Raw genomic sequence first — 20,254 nt, forward strand, 5'->3', positions numbered from 1 at the left:
TGTACATTAAAGGTTGCCTCTAGAAGCCACACGTGATTTTTGCTAGCTTGCTCAATTGCATCGAGGGTCATGAATTTGAAGCATGCAGACACCAGATTTACACACAAAAATTCTTCAATGTCGTACACTGAGGACACATTTTGAGACAGCATTACACAAGACGTAAGTTTCAAGGTTGACGTCTGGGCATAGAACAACATAGCAGAAAAAAGTTGGAGACAACAAAGATTGCACACAAAAATGTGAGAACAAAATATATCAGAGTGTTAGCCGGTTTATTTGCTCTAAAATCATACGTTTTACTGCAACGTAAGATATAATTCACCAAAGGTACAGAATACAAATCACGAAAGTCATGATTGTAGCTGAGGTGCACACTGGTATGTATGGCCAATGAATTCATACAAACGTGCTACATCCCAGGACAATAAAGACTCTTAGTTATGGAACAAACCCATAAAATCAAAGCAAAATAATGAAAAACATTCTGTACACAAAAGTTAATTTTTCAGAGAAAAAACATTGAGACTACTAAAAGCAAATAATAAAGAGGTAGTTTTGATAAAAAATGCTGAAGGCAAAAAGAGGCAAAGCTACGACGTAGAAGGCATGTGATGATCCACCAGTGGGCAGTTGAATCCATGCAAGATGTTCAATTCACATCTAACTCGAGTTCCTTTTCCGAAGAGCTGCCATCACTGAAATCGCTGTATCTGTCCCTGGACGTAAAGATATGAAACAGATAAGTTGTACACAGAATATATACATTATACAAATACAACTCACCCAGATTCAAGCCTAGGCAGAGACCCAGAAAATGTTTTAGGGAAACTCATTTTAAAGGTATTCAAAACAGTAGTTCCTCATTGTCTCTTGGTGCACATACATCTGTAGTTATTTGCAAGGGAAGCCCAGTCTTCTCAACAGTGGCACCAAGGTAGGTACTCTTCGTTTAGCTAGCAAAGAAGAAGTTTGAGTGCATCAGCTGCTGTGTTGCTTCCTGAAGACTGGTCGGCCTCTACTGCATGAGTCCTTTTTCTCAATATGCATGGATAGTATGTGTATTTAGAATACAAAACAGGAAAATTGTTGGGGCGCTTTTGAATGAACAGAGGTTAAGGACCACATTACGAGATCCCAGTTTTGTGGAGGTTAACCTCACCATGGACACCCCACCCTGCTAAAGCAACTGGAAGCAATGGTAATTCCATGGAGAGGGATGTCTGAGGGATATTACATGTGGGTCACTGAGGGAAACGAGTTACTACCGGTGGACTGAGAAAACAGATCTGTGGTCAATCTCATAATTTCCAATGGAGCCGTGACTCTAATCACCATCCCCATCAGAATTACAAGGGTTACGGTGCCCTTACTTTTGCATTATACTCTTTTAACCCAATGCATAGGAGGACTACACCCCATAAAGTCTTGAGGGGGCGGGGGTAGCAGCACTGATGCCCACAATAGGTCTAGCCAGAGAATCTGTATTCATGGCCTGATGAAAGAACACATTTGCTCCAGAAAGAAAGTCCACCTCATAATGTTTACTGACAGCATGTGCAGCCACAAGGCTGCACTGTAGAAGCCCTTGATAGTTACAAAAACCTTTTTGAGGGCACACAAGTCGCCGCAAATTTAACAATATAATTATCAATTCTTTCAGGTGGAGAAGGTACTAAACAAAATATTCCTCTATGGCGAATGATAGTATACAAAGGGCAAGCGAGGTCTTAGATATCGCCTTACCAGGGTATAGGGCCCACTGTACTTGACTTGCTGTGTCTACAGGATGCATCCACTATTCTGCATGGGCCATCCAGCAAGCAAGTAATAGTTTGTCACATTTTATGTCATGGTTATCACAACCTTCATGAGTGTTTGTGTCTACTTGCCAAAGTTTTAATCACAGGGTTACAATACCCTACATATTTGTCAAGATACGGTGAGACCACAGATACTCTTTGGCATTATCTTGAATCACTGATGGTTTAATATTTTATTCTTTCTAGGCACTAATAGATACTGGATTAATGAGGCAAAATAATACCGCAGTTTCACTGTATTTGTTTGTCCTTGTCCTCACACTGATGTGTAGGGGCAGAACTATACAATAAATTTCAAACGCCCTGATGAGAGCCTCGGACCCTTAGTGGACATTATAAACGGCAGAAACATGTTGATGACACAACAGGTGTAAAGATACTATTAACCCCTAGAAATACTGAGAATTTTCCTTTTAACCCTGCCTGTGATACCCAATAAAAAATGGATACTGGGGTATCTCAAGGCATTTGTATCCTTCTCACTTTCCTTTCCACAATATCTAAAAGTGCTCCCTGGAATATGGCTAAGCTCATTCTTGTTTTTTTGGGACCAGGATGAGACCCAGTGATGAAGTATGAGTGTGTGAGGGTCTAACAAACAATGAATCAATTGATTCTGGAGCTTGTCTACACCTGTTACTGATTAAATAACAGGGTAAACCTTGGAGCGTAGAAAAATAGTGTGTGTGCCCATAACATAGACATAGATGATAGTCTGCCAGTAAAGAACAAAATATACCATATGTCTGACTGGGTTCAGGAACGCATTAATGCAAAAGATGCCAAAATGGTGGACCTGGGGGTCATTGAGAGATCTTGTGGTCCTTGGACTAGTCCCAGGTTACTAGCACCAAATCAAGGGTCTACTAACTTCCAGTTATTTGTGGACTACTGAGCCCTCAATGAAGTATCCAAGACCAAGGCTCATTCAATCCCAAGAGCAGATAGCTTGTTGATCAGTTTGGTGCTGCAAAGTACTTGCGCACCTTTGATTGGACCAGTTGGTACTAGCAGATTGCCTTAGCACTAAGGGCCTAATTTACGAGGCCCCTGGTACAGCAAGTGACTTGCTGAGCCATCCTGCACCACCAGAAAAGGGCAGGAATGTGCCATATCTAAGAGATACAGCACATTTCTGTCCTCTCCCCCTGCCCTGGCGCACAAATTGCTCCCTAGTCCCAATGCAGGCACCTTTGCACCATGGTGCAAGGATGTCTGCCTTGCAGGGATGATTGCTTTTATGCAGGAAGGGACACCTTTCTGCACAAAAAGGAACACAAGAGGTGTTTTCCTATTTCTATGTGTGCTGCGCAATGCAGCACATATAGAAAGAGGAACAATCAGGGAGTAATAAAGATATTTCTCCCTGTTGCGTCATTCTTATGCCACCCCTGAGGTGGCTTAGGAATCTGACACATTCCCAGACTTGTAAATCTGTGAATGCTTCAGATTCCATTGAGTTCCATGGGTGTTGCGTGGGAACACCCCAAGCAAAATCCATAGAACGCCCCTTTCACGTCGTCTTATGATTGAAAGGGGTCTATATTTACAGAGCCATAAAAAGCCATGCAAGGTGGCTTTGCGTAGCCTTGTAAATATGGACTAGCACCCTGTCTCCAGTGGCACAGTGTCCCCCTAGGGCCTTCTAAATGAAGCCTTAAGTTCAAAGGAGAAGACTGCATTATCTACACCAGCAGGGTTATATCAGTTTCAGGTAATGCCCTTTGGGTAGAAGAATGCTCCTGCCACTTTTCTGCACCTGGTGAGCCATGCCACTGCAGAGTTGCAACTATCACAGCTCCGACTGCCTGGTCAAAGGCATTTGTATGTACAATGAAAGGCTGACTGATTCAGACACCGTCAGTACAGGTGCACTGTAAAGGGCCTTCTTCAGATCCTCAAATAGCCTTTGACAGGCCTCAGTCCCAAACTCTATCCTGGGCTGCCTCATGTGGGTCAATGAAGTCAGTGGGACAACTATACTCTCACAGTTAGCCGCTATAAGGGCAGATATATGAAAGTGCTGCTGCACTGAATATACACAGAATTTAAAACACTGTGCACCATGGCGCAGGGTAGGGGGCAATAGTGTAATTCTATGTGATGCTATAGATGTACTCTGCAGGAGTAGCGCCAAAATGTTGGCGCTACTCCTGCAGAGTACATAGAGGTCCATTCTAAATAATGGAATGGCCCTATTAATGCTTGTTCTAAGCAGGCGTTAAAAGTTCCATAAAAAATGGCGCAAAGAAATCTCATAGATTTCCTTGCGCAATTTTTTCGCCCTCCCTAATGGGGAACGCCCCCTTTGCATGCATTATATGTGGCGCAGGCATAATGTAGCGCTACGGGTTACAGAGTGGCGCAATGCATTGCACCACTCTAAATACGGCTCGGGGATTTTGGCTTCGTTGGGCCACATTAACGTCATAAATAATTACGCTAATATGGCGCAAGGTGGCGCTTGCGGATTATAAATATGCCCTATAAATTCCGTAATAATCTATGAGTCCTAAAAAGGCCCTCATCTCAGTCTGGGTAGTGAGCATCTCTGACTCCATCACAGACAGTATCTTGGCATTCAGAGGATGACCATGCCTGTTACCTACTCATGCCAAAGATACACCATGGAGGACTGCAGTACCTGAAGCCCGACAGAAACCATGGATTTAATTTAAAGTAATCTGTTTGGACAATAATCTAGGTCTTGCACGCCATACTTCCACTTCCTGTCTTTTGGGAACATGTGCTATTGCTCATATTAAAGGTAGGTCCTAAGAAAAGACACAAATGTTTGCACGTGGTGGGTGTTATAAGTCAGTTGAAGATAATTATCTGACACCATGTCCCTTCTTACATACGAAACAGAATCTGCTTATGTATACAGTACTTCCTTTCACCAAATGATAATACCTATGCAGATAAAGATTACTTAGAGTAACCTCTCTCTGCCCAGCCAGGCGTTAACAAGGCCAAGTGTGCCGGGAGTCGTGTCTACCCAATGGAAGGGTGACAATGTGCCTTCCTTTCTTTGGCGGGACACACGTATATGTTGGCAGAATCGTAGCACATCTATTGGTGCGCAATGTGCAAGCTGCCCAAAAAAATGACCAGAAAAATGCTGGGCTATTTCTTAGCAGTTGGCCTACTTCCAGGCACAGAAAAACCTTCAACCACTGGGTTTGTTATCCAGATAAAACACTCAGGACAGCCATCACATAGTGCCGTCATGCAGTTCTCCTGCTTTCCATCCCTAATCTGGCAGTGATAAGCAGGGTTTTCTATTAGTGGGATTTTCCCACTGGTAGAACCTCCAGCACATTATTGCAGACATATCCATAATAGGGCAGTAGTTCCAGTTCAACAAGGGTTCAGCATCCTTTTCAAGAAATTCTACAATGACAGCCACTCCCTGTTTCGGATCAAAAGATTCACTAATAGGATGTGTCTCTGGCAGGGGCGGTGCCTCCATTTGGGCGTTGGGGCGTTGCCCCACTTATATTATAGCCTAATACCCCCTATTAATGTGAGCAAAATACCATTAATAGGCGCGTAGTGTTTATATTCTACCTTCCCTGCATGGCTTAATTAGGCAGGGCCTCTGCTCTGGTTGCAGACTGTGTGCTTACGGGTCTGAGGCAGCACGGGGATGGCAGGAGGCTGTCTCTCTCACTCCCTTCTGTGCAGCACGAACAGAGACAGTCACAGGCATCGTCGTTGTTTTCTAGTTCTGCTCTGGGTCTAAGTGCATTGGATTGAAAGAAGCTTCCATCCATAGAAGGTAAGTAAGTTCGAATCGCCTGGTTTCCCAGCCACTTTTTTATTAAAACTGTTCAGTCACGTTCATTGCACTAATTTGACCTCATATATGAGATGCAGGCACGGTCATGGCCGAGCCTGCCGGACACGGACATTTAGAACTCGTTAAGGCATGCCATGTAGATTTACTGTAGGATGAGTAAAGCAAAGAACTTTAACATTTAGAAATGCTAAATTGGAGAAGTAAATTTTCTGAGAGCTTCACGTTAAAATTTACCACAACTTCAAAAACAAGATTTATTTCACATCAGTGCAGTGGTGCTGATAGTTTTATTGGGCGAGCATAACAACAAACAAATTTTATCCAGTATAGAAGCTGCTTGGATTTTGAAAATGAAAGCAATATATTTTTTTGCAGTTTTATATAGCGAGAACTTGTCCCGCAGGTATTGGAGTGCTTTACATGGGGAAACATCCTTTATGCCGACTTTTTTATAACGAAGTCCTGGTTAACGAAAGCGGAACAACGCTTTCTTTAACCACGACTTTGTTATTTTGTGCCTTAACCACGCATGTCCTGAACAACAAACATGCATGGTTAAGGTACAAACAAGGGAGTCGGCTGAGGAGGACGACGCAGATGACGAGGCGACGACTCAGGTAAGTGGGGTTTTTAGGTTTTGGGGAGGGGGTGGGGGGTCGGGGGTTTTAGGTTTTGGGGTGGGGTTGGGGCGTTTTTGGTTTTGGGGAGGGGGTGGGGGGTCGGGGGTTTTAGGTTTTGGGGTGGGGTTGGGGGGGTGGGGCGTTTTTGGTTTTGGGGAGGGGGTCGGGGGTTTTAGGTTTTGGGGTGGGGTTGGGGGGGTGGGGCGTTTTTGGGGAGGGGGTGGGGGGTCGGGTTTTTTAGGTTTTGGGGTGGGGTTGGGGGGTGGGGCGTTTTTGGTTTTGGGGAGGGGGTGGGGGGTCGGGGTTTTAGGTTTTGGGGTGGGGTTGGGGGTGTGGGGCGTTTTTGGTTTTGGGGAGGGGGTGGGGGGTCGGGGGTTTTAGGTTTTGGGGTGGGGTTGGGGTTGGGGGGGTGGGGTGAGGCATGCAGGATCAATGGGTGCCTGTTACTAATGACTTTACCAGGAATGCCTTTACAACGAAATATCGTTGTTAAGGCATTCGCGGTAAAGGCATTAGTAGTAACAACGAGGTCGGTGTTCCGACCTCGTTGTTTAGGCACTCGTTGTTTTGTCAGTCGGCATTCCGTCGTACAACCCTTTACATGAGCACCTGTTAAAAACCTATATCCACTCAGCAGGGTTGGGCTGAATTTCACAATTACTCAACTCGGTCACATCAGAAGTTTACTGTTGGTGATTGTTAGTCCGAGAGAGCGCTGCCTTCAGTGGCGGGACATTGTGTGAAACGGAGGGCGAAGAAGCAGCTATGCAGAAACGCTGTGTGTGATTACTGGTTGATGCAAAGGTCAAAGAAAACAGAAATCCTGAAGAACGAGATGAGCTTTTGCTTTTCCTCTACTACTGTATGCATTCTCAGTAATGGCCTGTTGTGTAATCCAGCAGCATTCCTTTCTTGATAGTCAGTTTTCTTCGGGTGATTACAATTTCATTTCGAGGGGTTCTTGGCGTGCAACCTCTCTCTGCCCCCCAGCCATTCACCCTCTGCCGCCACACCCATGTCTCCCAATTAAGCAGGCCCTCGAGCGTCACTTGTAAAGTTTGGTTTTGTTTTACGCTTTTGGTTAGTATTCGCATGCTGCAGAACAAAGGCAAAGTCACTCTAACTTGCTCAGTGAGCTAGATTAAAACAGCCAGAGACTGGGCTTATTATTATCACCCATAGTGCTTTGATTGTATGGATGTCGGATGTCGCAAAGGGAGGGAAGCCAGGTTGCTTTTCATTTTTCCCCATTTTACACGTTGCTATACTAGCTGCTCCTTGGATCGAAAACAAAAGAGGAGTAACGGACTAGAGCACAGCATGCTGCCAGATTATACAATATTTTAATGAGTTAGCAGACTGGAGTTGCTGTACCACCAATAATACGTGTCACAAAGTGATGCCCTTCCTGCATCTATAATTTTAGGCTTACATCTGCTGGCCACAGGGCTTTGAGAAGCGTGAACGGGCACTGTGTAGTGATGTCTCTTGGCTCTGGCTGTTGACTGACAGGCAAGCCCCCTGTTGATAAGGACTGTAGTGTCACTGCTTCAGGAGGAAACAGCTGTTGTACTGATGTCATATTACTGTGAAAACATTACTTACATGCAAGTGAGAGGGGAGCCTGTAAGCATTTTTACAGTTTTTCACAATGAACTTGGGCTGGCCTATTGTGTCATTTCCTACACCAAGAGTTTACAGCCCCTGTGACTCCTCCGGAGCCCTGGCCTCAGCCCTGTGTGCTGTAAGCCTGACAAATGGCTTGCATGCAGCCTATATAATAAAATCACTGGTTTGCTGAAAGCAGGCGCTCTCACATGCAAGTAGCAAAATTCAAGGCACTTGTCAGGACATAAACTAACAAAAACACAGGGCTTGCCTAGTGACAGATTGCATGGATGGCACCGACCTGTTGCCTGGGTCTATACTTTGTTCTGGAGGAATGAAACAATTTTCAGAATGGGGGTGATGTCATCAATGCTGCCTGCTCGACTGAAGTCCTAGGGATTGTGAAAATACAAGAGTAGCAGAGAGCAGCGCACAAAGAACAAGAGTTGCAATATGATATCATATGAAATCTCTTTATTGATGTCATAACTACACTTTCACAATTGCTTTATTAACCTTCTTGCTTTCTCAAATTTGCTTGAAAGTGCACCATTTGGCAAATCTTTTTCCAAAAATTTCGGACCCCACTTATAAGGGTCAGGTTTGCTTGCTGCGCTCCCTCGCCACAGGGCGCTGATCACAAACTTTTACACCCCACAACTTTAAAATCTCGCCAGCCGCCACTGGTCTCTGGTATCATTGAGGCCTAGTTGGATCACTGTGCTGAATAAAAAAGAGAAACTTATAAAGCTGAAATTCTGTGCGGCTCATAGTGGTTCCTCTGAGATAAATACTGTTTTAAAAACGGCTGAGGCTTTTGAGCAGTGAAAAGTGCACTACTGTCATTTGTTCTAATTCCTTTTACACGTCAGTAGAAACTGTGCGAAGACGAAGAGTAGACAGAAGAAGAGTGCTAGTGATGGAGCCAACATGGATGTTGTGAACCCAGTGAACACAAAGTATCCCCTCCTCCGCGATTACATGTTTTTTAGGGTTGAGCGCAAAACACTCTGTCCCTGGTGTAATCTCTCTGTGGGCTTTTAATCACGCCCATGTCAAGCCCATCAGTTTGGTTGGTTCGTCGGCTTACCTTTTAAAATCTGCTTGCTTTCATTAGTGCAAGGCATGCATAAGTCATGCCTCTTCCGGTGGCTCCATGTTTTCTGTATGGTTTCTGCACTACTTTATAATTTTTTTTCGTAGTCAGCGCAATCTCGCTGGGCAGAAGTCGAACGATTTGCATAACATCGACCCCGTTACAGGGATATTTGCAGTTTTGCCGGTTACATGGGTAATTGCACTTTTGCTGCTTACATGGATAATTGCACTTTTGCCGATACCTTTCACTGCGAGCGAACTTCAGTTTTCTTTTGTATGTCTCTGTCACGCTTCATGGTGGCCGTGGGCTCGCTTATGTGAACCTGTTTTACTTTTCAGCACTTAAAAACACATAGCGCTTTTTTGTGGACAATTGGCGGTTTCGAAGTGCTGCAAATGCAATCTTTTTTGTTGTTTCCTTTTTTACTACACATTAATGGTTCTTCTTTTGTTATGAGCCCTGGTAGAATGAAAAGTGGAATTAAGTCACCCGGGATTCCCTAACTTTAATACGTCCATGTGATCTGTATTACATGCACGGGGGTGCTACAGGTCCCCTATTTCTAGCCCTTGAGTTCATACCCAGGCAACTGAGGGGCATATTTATTCTCCGTTTGCGCCGGAATTGCGTCGGTTTTTTTGACGCAATTTCGACGCAAAACTAACTCCATATTTATACTTTGGCGTTAGACGCGTCTAGCGCCAAAGTCCATGGAGTTAGCGTCATTTTTTAGCGTGGACACCTACTTTGCGTTAATTATATGCAAGGTAGGCGTTCCCGTCTAAAAAATCGACTCCGAGGCATGTGCGTCGGATTTATACTCCCGGGCAAAAATCACGCCCGGGAGTGGGCGGGTAAAAAAAAATGACGTACGGCCGCTTTTGCGCCGTTTTTTAGCGCCTGCAAAAGGCAGGCGTTAAGGGACCTGTGGGCTCTGAAGGAGCCCAGTGGTGCCCTCCCATGCCCCCAGGGACACCCCCGTCACCCTTGACCACCCCACGAGGACACCCAAGGCTGGAGGGACCCATCCCAGGGACATTTAGGTAAGTTCAGGTAAGTGTTATATATATTTTTTTTTTGTGGCATAGGGGGGCCTGATTTGTGCCCCCCTACATGCCACTATGCCCAATGACCATGCCCAGGGGACAGAAGTCCCCTGGGCATGGCCATTGGGCAAGGGGGCATGACTCCTGTCTTTGCTAAGACAGGAGTCATTTCTATGGGGGTTGGGAGTGAAAAAAAATGGCGCAAATCGGGTTGAGGCGAAAAAATTGCCTCAACCTGACTTGCCCCATTTCTTGACGCCCAAGCCCCATATCCCCCTACGCCGGCGCTGCCTGGTGTACGTCGTTTTTTTTAACGCACACCAGACGGCGCCGGCGGCTAACGCCGGCTAACGTCATTCAATAAATACGGCGCCCGCATGGCGCTTCAGAATGGCGTTAGCCGGCCCTAATTTTTTTGACGCAAAACTGCGTTAGCGCAGTTTTGCGTCAAAAAGTATAAATATGGGCCTGAGTGCCCAGAGGTATAGCACACTGCTGCTAGACCTGGGGGTGCTGAAGGCGGGAGGCGCAGCAGTCACGTGCACATGTCAGAGAGGAGGATGCCAGGCGGTTCGGTTCAAGGTTACACACGCCTACACTGACCCCACAGCCAGCAGACACACGAGGGCAAGCAAGATGCTTGCTTCTGTGCTGAGTGGCAGCCCTTAAACTTTCCTGTTACAATTCTTGAGCAGATTTATTATAGTATACAAGTCCCTTGTCACATGTGCCCAAGATCAAGCAGTGTGAAAATTACCTGGGCTAGGACTTAGGGGGTCATTCCGACTGCCAGGGCCGGGGACCACGGAAGCGCCGCCAACAGGCTGGCGGTGCTTCCCAGCCCATTCTGACTGCGGCGGTAAAGCTGCGGTCAGAAAAGGGGATCCGGCGGTTTCCCGCCGGATTTCCCCTGCATGGGCTGAATCTCCATGGCGGCGCTGCAAGCAGCGCCGCCATGGAGATTCCGACCCCCTTCCCGCCTTCCCGCCTTCCCGCCATCCTGTTTCTGGCGGTTTTTACCACCAGGAATAGGATGGCGGGAACGGGTGTCGTGGGGCCCCTGGCATGGGCAGTGCAGGGGCCCCCTAACAGGGCCCTATAGAGATTTTCACTGTCTGCTTAGCAGACAGTGAAAATCGCGACGGGTGCAACTGCACCCGTCGCACCCCTGCAACTCCACCGGCTCCATTCGGAGCCGGCTTCCTTGTTGCAGGGCCTTTCCCGCTGGGCCGGCGGGCGCTCTTTTGGCGGTCGCCCGCCGGCCCAGCGGGAAAGCCAGAATGGCATCCGCGGTCTTCTGACCGCGGAGCGGCCATTTGGCGGTTCCCGCCAGGCGGGCGGCTCCCGCCGCCCGCCAGGGTCAGAATGACCCTCTTAGTGTGCCCAAATTCCAGATAAAAGAAAAGGCAAAATCTGCTCAAGAATTGTAACAGGAAAGTTTAAGGGCTGCCACTCAGCACAGAAGCAAGCATCTTGTTGAAGTTGAAGAAGCAAACGTTCTCGTCAGGGGCCAGAGGGACATACGTTAATTGACTGGTCCTTTCACACAGTGTGTGATCTTCAACAAGTCACTGCACGCCAGTACCTCTGTTACTTGTAGCCCACGAGCCCCTTCCATCCTTGTCCACATCTAAAGTCTACCACAGTTGTACTGAAATGTTTATTTGGAGGCCTTCGAAGCTGGCTCCTGGAGACGAGGCCAGCATTCCTTACCCGGGTTCGCAAACCCCTGGGGCTCCTCGAGGCCTACTCTTGGGGTCCAGGTTAAAAAATATGCACACATTAAGAAGCGAAATTCAAACACTTAAAACATTTTGCAAATGTGAAAGAATTTGACATTGAGGTTAAAAATGAAGATAGTTCTCTTTTCTTGATTCGTGGAAACAGCAAAGGACCATGGAACTGATTGGTGGCCTCGACTGAAGAACTGGTGTGCACCCACAAAAAGAACATGTATTAGGGGCAAAAAACACAAGGTGATGTACTAGGGTCTAGCAACTCAGCCCTTCTAGAATGTCCTCCATATAAAGCCCCTGGGATGGATGGGGTTGATTTATTTAAATGTAATTATGACATCTGAGCTCCACTAATCTTTTTATTAGGTTCAATGTTCTTTCATTACCTCCTTCCTGGACCTCCTCTGTGATAGTGCCAATATAAAAAAAAAGATGCAAGTCAGATCCGCATTGCTACCAACCAATTTCTCTTACCATCTCGACTGCTAAGTCTTGGGAAGGGTGATATACAACTGAATCAGGTCCTGGTCCAACACTCAAAATATCTAGAGCCCCAGCTAGCATGGGTTTAGGGAGGATTTTGGCACAGTGGAGCAGTGCCTGAATTTGCAACTTCTTATAGGTAAACATGTAGCAGCCAAGGCATTTTACGGTGTCAATCTGTCCAAGTTATGGTGTATGTTATAAGACGGGGGCTGGACATCCCTGTGGCTAACTTCCTACCTTTCTTTCATTTGAACTTGTCTCTAGGCTCTGTTTTGGACCGAACAGCGAGTGTACTGAGTCATTTGGCCTTCAAAGGGGGGCTTGACAGGGTTGCATTTTAGCACCAATTTTTGTATTGTGTATATCAATGACCTTACCTCGCACCTGATTCAATGTGGACATGATGTACCACAGGTTGCACAGCAGCAAATACCAGTGTTATTGTATGCCGATGATGCTGCACTGTAAGCTCGCATACTGAGAAGTCTGACCCAATTATTACAAGTTCTTTTCTACTTTTATGTTGCCCCTGAAGGTGGATATTCACTTTTTAAGTCACACATTCCGGTGTGTGGTGCCAAGAGTTACAATTTGAGACCTATTCGCTTTTATTCCACATTAACAGCTGTAAACATTTTTCCCTATTTGGAGATTTATTTTGATTCAAACGGAGTTTGTCATTGTAATATAGCCTTCAGGCATCTCACATTTTCACGGTCGATTTGTGAGCCTTTTCATTTGATTCCACTGGTTGAGGGGGTGTGCCGATAGCACCCTTTTAATGACATTTATAACGCACATTTATAGCATCATAAACAGCGGTGTACCCACTGCTATTTATAATGCTAGTGTCTGGGGTTATGCAGCTGTCTCCTATATTCAAGCAGAATACATCTTTTTTTTGTTGTCCTCATTTTGCTTGTCATGTGGAATTGGGTTTAAGATATATTTAGGATCTAATCAAATTTGCTCCCCTGCATTTGTGGCTGTCAATATTGAATAACCCCAAGGGTGCATTTAGTCAGCAGGCGATTATGCCCTGTACAAATTGTGACATGGGAATTTGTATCCCACAGATGTCTTAAGTTAGATTGTGCACTTTCCTTTTCAGGAGGCTTTCCCTCCTCACTAACTGTATAAGTGTGGCAAAATTGGATATGTCTTGGCTGAAACACAATTAAGGGATGCTGAAGAACTTATTAAACCTTCCAACAGACAGTGTATTTCTTTGCACACCGGTGGTGGAATTGAGTCTAATGTGCTGTACATATCTAACCAATGGAAATTAGTGTTGTTGTTGAGATTTAGACTGGGTTTGATACTGAGTCTGATTTGCTTTCCATTAGGTCAGTATGCAGTGGGGTAATTAGCTTGTAATTGTGATGATGTTTCCCCTCAAACATTGTTTCATTTTATCTTTGTATGTAAATTTTATCTAAAGCACAAAAGGATCTTTCTTCTACCTGTTTCGAAAGTGCATGTATGAAAACTAGGCTCTTTGCAGATGCCCCTCCCCATTTGTTGGCCCCTTTGGACTCCTAGATGCTGGTTGTTCGACTGACCGTACACTGAAACCTGCTAACCAGGTCCCTGTGCCAGTGTCCTCTCACTAAATTGACTGTAAAATTGGTGAGTCCCTGATTGGAAAAGAACTTTACCGACTTGTAAGCCCCAAGTAAATGGTACCCAGGCTACCCAGGGAATAGATGGTAAAGGGGTTTCCACGGCTGCCGCACGTGTTTGTGCCACCCTGGGTGACCCACACAAATTGCTGATGGCAGGCCTGCCATTGCAGACTGCCAGAGTGGTGCAAAGTGCTTGAGTTCGACCATGAGCGGCACAGTCCCACGCACTGCCTTACATAAATATCAGACACCCACAAGGAAGGGCACGGCAGCCCAGGAGCAGGGTGCATTCTATTTAAAATACAGGCATGTAAGTGTTAGAAATGGGATCTCTAATTGGCAGAGGTATACTCCATTGTCCAAGTAGGGACAACAATCCTAAACAGGGCAAGTCACACACAATCCAAATTATCCTGTGCCCGCCCTCTGGTAGCTTGGCACTGAGCAGTCAGGATTAACTTAGAAGGCAATGTGTAAAGAATTTGTGCTATAAATCCTGCAATAACACAGTGAAAACACCCCAAAAATACACCACACAGGTTTAGAAAAATCTAAGATATTTATCTGAATTAATTAATGTCCAAACTATCAAGATTTCCAAGTTGAAATATCACTTTTCTAATGATAAGAAGAACCTTAAGTCTTTAAAAAGTGACAAGTGTCTCTTGCAAGAACAAAGTACCTGGTTTGCGTCAAAATTACACGCATGGAGACCGCAGAGGAGGGTATGCGAGGAAAATGAAGGGTGTTTGTCGGATTTCTGGGCGCAGAGACGATGTGTCGTTTATTTTCCACACAGCAAGAACTTTGCATTGAATTCCGGCTTGCAGGCTTAAATCCTATTTGCGAAGCGGGGTCTTTTGACACCCAGGGACGATGCGTGGCAATCCTGGGTGTACAGGGCCAAGTCACAGGTGCTGGGTCAATCCGGTGGACGATGCGTCAGAGTTTCTGTTTCTTCCCTTAGGAAGTCGGGCTCCATCATTCCGGCTCGGCGATGCATCAATCTAGTGGGCTGTGCGTCGAAGTTCTGGTTGCAACACTGGGCCTGCGCCGGTCTCCACTCGTTCCGGTTCGGTGATGCAGTGATTCTTTCACCGCTAGGCAGGCTGTGCATCAATTCTGCTGCACAAGGAGTTCCTTTGCAGAAGTGGTCTTTTTGCCCCTGAGACTTCAGGAAGCAGGAGGCAGGCTCTTGGAGAGCACTTTTCAGCACAGCCAGAGGCCAGCAAGGCACCAGCAAGGCAGCAGTCCTTCATGGTAAATCAGTCCAGGTGAGTCCTCTGGGCAGCCAGGCAGGACTTTTTGGCAGGTTGCAGGTTCAGGTCCAGAAGTGTCAGAATTGGTAGGGTCAGAGACCCAGTTTATATACCCAAAAGTGCCTTTGAAGTGGGGGAGACTTCAAACAGTGGTTTTGAAGTGCACAAGGTCCCCTTTCAGTCCAACCCTATCTGCCAGGGTGTCAGTAGAGGGTTTGGCAGTTCACTGTGTGAGGGCAGGCCAGTGTCCTTTGAAATGTAGTGTCAGGCCCTCCATCCTTCCAGCCCAGGAAGACCCATTCAGTATGCAGATGAGTGCAGGTGTGACTGAGCATCCTATGTTTGTGGTTGTCTGGGTAAAATGCAAACGGGAGCTGTCAACCAGCCCAGACATGGATTGGAGACAGGCTGTAAGATACAGAAAGATTTTATGTGCGGGGAAATGCTCACTTTCTAAAAGTAGCATTTCTAAAATCGTAATATAAAATACAACTTCACCAGTCAGCAGGATTTTGTATTACCATTCTGGCCATACTAAACATGACTTGTCTACTCCTTTCTGATCAAAATCTACCACTCAAACAGTATATGAGAGTATCCCTAATGTTAGCCTATGAAAGAAGAAGACCTCACAGCAGTGGAAAATGAATTTAGGAGTTTTACACTACCAGGACATATAAAACATGCAGGTATATGTCCTGCCTTTTGCCTACACAGCACCCTGCCCTCTGGGTTACCTAGGGCCTACCTTAGTTGTGACATGTTATGTTATGTTATGTTATGTTAACCGGATTTATATAGCGCATGGCTACTGAGAGGCCTCCCAGCGCTGAAACCAAAACCAGGGACTAGGCAGGGGTGAAAGAGTCTCTAAAACAACCAGGTCTTTAGTGCTTTACGGAAATCTAATTCCTGGCTGATTAACCTAATCTTAAGAGGTAGGGAGTTCCACAGTTTTGAGCCCATGTGTAGAAAAAGGGGAGTTTGCGGCTTGGCAAGTACTTTTAAATGCTGAGTCGAAGTGGCAGTGAAACTGCACACACAGGCCTTGCAATGGCAGGCCTGGGACACGGTTAAGGGGCTACTTATGTGGGTGGCACAATCAGTGCTGCAGGCCCACTAGTAGCATTTAATTTACAGGCCCTGGGCAGATGCAGTGCAATTTACTAGGGACTTACAAGTAAATTAAGTATGCCAATTGGGTATGAGCCAATGTTACCATGTTTTAAGGGAGCAAGCATATGCACTTTAGCACTGATTAGCAGTGGTAAAGTGCGCAGAGTCCTAACACCTGCAAAAACAATGTCAGAAAGTGCAGGGAGGCAGGCAAAAAGTTGGGGGTGACCACCCTAAGGCTGTCAGATCTAACATGTGCCCCCCCCAGCTGAAACTGGGGAGAGCTACCAAACCCCTTGAGAGCTCTCATCGTTAAGGTGGAAGTATCTGGAGAGAGCATTGGCATGGTCAGTCCCCGGGTGATGCTCCACCGTAAAGTCCATCCCCTGTAGAGAAATGGACCACATCAAGAGTTTAGGATTTTCACCCTTCATCTGCATTAGCCATCTGAGGGGCCTGTGGTCTGTCTGAACCTGGAAGTGAGTCCCAAACAGGTATGGTCTCAGCTTCTTCAGACCACAGCAAATTCTTCCCTATCAATAGCTCCCCACCTCTGTTCCTGGGGTAATAATCTTCTGCTAATAAAGACTACCGGTTGGTCTAGCGCCTCCTCATTCCGCTGTGCTAGGACCGCCCCTATGCCATGCTCTGGAGCGTCTGTCTGCAAGATGAATTCTTTTGAGTAGTCAGGAGCCGTGCACATGGCATCCTTCAGGGAGTCAATGGCTTTCTGACAAGCCTCTGTCCAATTCACCAACCTAGGTTGCTTTGTGGATCTGAGTTCTGTTAAGGGGGACACTATGGTGCCATGACCCGTAACAAATCTGCGGTAATTTCTGGTGAGACCTAAGAAGGCTCTCAGATTTGTCTGGGTTCTAGGTGGTTGGCAGGCCTTGATTGTTTCAATCTTGGCCTGGAGGGGCTTCACCTTGTCACCACCTACTAGGTGTCCCAAGTACAGCACGGAACTCTGCCCAATCTGGCACTTACTGGCCTTGATGGTCAGGCCTGCCTGTTGCAGGGCGTGAAGCACCTCCTTGAGGTGTAGCAGGTGTTCCTCCCAGCTGGAACTATAGACGGTGATGTCGTCTAGATAGGGTGCACAGAAGGCATCCTTGCCAGCTAGGACCCCGTTAACCAACCGTTGGAAGGTACCAGGGGCATTTTTTAGTCCAAACAGCATGACCCAAAACTGGTAATGACCCTCAGGAGTAGAAAAAGTGGATCTCTCTTTTGCCCCCTCAGTCAAGGCGATCTGCCAGTACCCTGACGTGAGGTGAAAGGTTCTGAGGAACTTGGCAGTGCCGAGTCTGTCTACAAGCTCATCAACTCGGGAATGGGGTGAGCATCTATCTTTGTGACAGAGTTGAGATGCCAGAAGTCCACACAGAACCTAAGCTCTGGCTTGGTACGGGGACCAGCTGCCTTGGGAACCAACACCACTGGGCTGGACCAGGGACTTCTGGACTTCTCAATAACCCCAAGTGCCAGCATCTAGGCAACTTCATCCTTGATGCTGGACTTCACGTTATCTCACACTCTGTAAATTTTATTCTTTACAGGGGGGCTGTCTCCTGTGTCAATATCGTGGACACACAAGTGTGTGAGCCCAGGGGTGAGGGAAAATAGGAAAGAGAACTGCTCCAATAACTCGTAGCAGTCTCCTCTCGATCTAGGGTTAGGGAGTCAGAGAGATTGACACCCTCCACTGACCTGTCACCTTCCTTGGCAGAGAGGGGGTCGGGGAGAGGCTCATTCTCCTCTTCCATGCCTCATCTGTCACCAGAGCCATGCTCACTTCAGACCTCTCAAAATGATGCTTCAGTCTGTTATGATGAAGCACCATTAGGGGGTTTTTATGGGACTACATGTCCATTAAGTAAGTGGCCTACCCCTTCTGCTCCTTGATTTCGAATGAGCCAGTCCAGCAGTCCTGGAGAGCTCTAGGCTCTACTGGATCCATTACCTATACTTTGTCTCCAGATGAGAATTCTACCAGGGTGGCCTTCTGGTCATACCAATGCTTCATCACCTCGTGACTGGCCTCGAGGTTGCTCTTTGTCTTTTTCCAGGAGCATTGCATCTGGTTCAGAGGGCCAGCATGTAACTGACCACATCCTGTGGGGTTTCCTGGGAGCTTTCTCCCACCCCTCCTTTACTATGCTTAGGGGGCCCCTGACAGGGTACTCATAGAGGAGCTCAAAGGGGCTGAACCCAACCCTTTCTGGGACACCCCTCTATAAGCAAAGAGAAGGCATGGCAAGAGGCCTCCAGAGTGTCCCCACACCTTGGAAAACAAGATAGCTGAAGTCTGGGACACAATGGAGGAGCTCTGGGCACCACCCCTGGGGTGGTGATGGACAGGGGACTAGTCACTCCCCTTTCCTTTGTTCAGTTTCGCGCCAGAGAAGGTACTGGGGGTCCCTGAACCGGTGTAGATTGGCCTATGCAAGGAGGGCACCATCTGTGCCCTTCAAAGCATTTCCAGAGGCTGGGGCAGGCTACCCCTCCCCAGCCTGTAACACGTATTTCCAAAGGGAGATGGTGTAACACCCTGCTCCCAAAGGAAATGCTTTGTTCTGCCTTCCTGGGACTGAGTTGCTCATACCCCAGGAGGGCAGAACCCTTTCTGTGAGATGGCAGCAGTTGTAGCTGCATTGCAAGCCTCAGAGAGCTGGTTTGGCAGTACTGGGGGTCCATGGTGGAGTCCCCAGGATGCATGGAATTGGCTCCCCAATACCAGATTTGGACTGGGGGGACAAATCCATGATTTTAGATACCTTACATGGCAGTGGCAGTATTCGGAGTTACCATTGCGATGCTACATATAGGTATTGACCTATATGTAGTGCACATGTGTAATGGCGTCCCCGCACTCACAAAGTCCTGGGAATTGGCCCTGAACTATGTGGGGGCACCTTTGCGAGTGCAAGGCTGCCCTCACACTTAGTAACTTTGCTCCTAGCCTTCATTAAATGAAGGTTAGACATATAGGTGACTTATAAGTTACTTAAGTGCAATGAAAATGGCTATGAAATAATGTGTGCACTATTTCACGCAGGCTGAGGTGGCAGTCCTGTGAAAGGGTTTGTCTGAGCTGCTTATGGGTGGCAACAGAAATGCTGCAGCCCATAAGGATCTCCTGGAACCCCAATGCCCTGGGTACCTAGGTACCATGTACTAGGGACTTATAAGGGGGGTCCAGTGTGCCAATTGAAATCGGCAAATTAAGTCACTAGCCTATAGTGACAAATTTAAAAGCAGAGAGAGCATAAGCACTGAGGGTCTGGTTAGCAGAGCCTCAGTGACACAATTAAGCACTACTGACAACACACACATTAGGCCACAAACTATGGGCACTCGGGTCCTGGCTGGCAGGATCCCAGTGAGACAGGCAAAACACACTGACATATAGGGTTTTCACTATGAGCACTGGGGTCCTGGTCAGCAGGATCCCAGTGACACAGTAAAAACACACTGACACACACTCACAAACAGGCCAAAAGTGGGGGTAACCATGCTAGAAAGAGGTTACTTTCTCACCCCCCCCCCAAACGAAGGACAATAAGGCTAACCTTGGCCTTTTCAGACTTTATTGTCTAAGTGGTGATAAGTGGAGAGTAGATCTGCAATAGAGTAGTTACTCCCTTTATCATCCACTGTATAGTTACTTGCCTGTGGGGATGTACACCACCCTGTTTGGAGATGTTTACCTAACCAACAATGTGAGTGTAAATTCTCAGAGTTCCTACTAGTATGTTTTAAAGTTGGGCAGTGGGATTAGTCCATTGGGCCTATGTCAAATGCAGTAAATGCTAGACAGGGATGCTGTCTCAATAAAGCCATAGCTGGGCAAAAAGTTTATCCATATGGCTGTAAGAGAGAACAGGGTTGCTGTTTCTCTTGAGTTGGAGCAGGGCAGGGCTGCTGTCCTATTAGCTCCACACTAGGACAGGGCTGCTGTCCTAAGTGTTTAGAGGCAGTGCGGGGCTGCTGCACTAAAGTTTCTCTGGGAGGGCTGGAGGGATGCTCCA

At 46.8% G+C, this 20,254-nt stretch overlaps 1 protein-coding gene across 3 annotated transcripts in view; it reads right to left on the bottom strand.

Moving 5' to 3' along the window:
• Positions 1–258: 258 nt before the first annotated feature.
• Positions 259–20,254, bottom strand: part of CTPS2 (CTP synthase 2) — a 1,490,982-nt gene continuing 1,470,986 nt past the window's right edge. For all 3 annotated transcript variants that reach the window (XM_069205035.1, XM_069205036.1, XM_069205034.1), the window contains one exon: positions 259–719. In XM_069205035.1, the coding sequence (XP_069061136.1) occupies positions 653–719 (67 nt within the window). In that variant the 3' untranslated portion in view covers positions 259–652. The remainder of the gene's footprint in view (positions 720–20,254) is intronic.

Source organism: Pleurodeles waltl, chromosome 8, assembly GCF_031143425.1.
Source record: "Pleurodeles waltl isolate 20211129_DDA chromosome 8, aPleWal1.hap1.20221129, whole genome shotgun sequence".
Lineage (NCBI taxonomy): Eukaryota > Metazoa > Chordata > Amphibia > Caudata > Salamandridae > Pleurodeles > Pleurodeles waltl.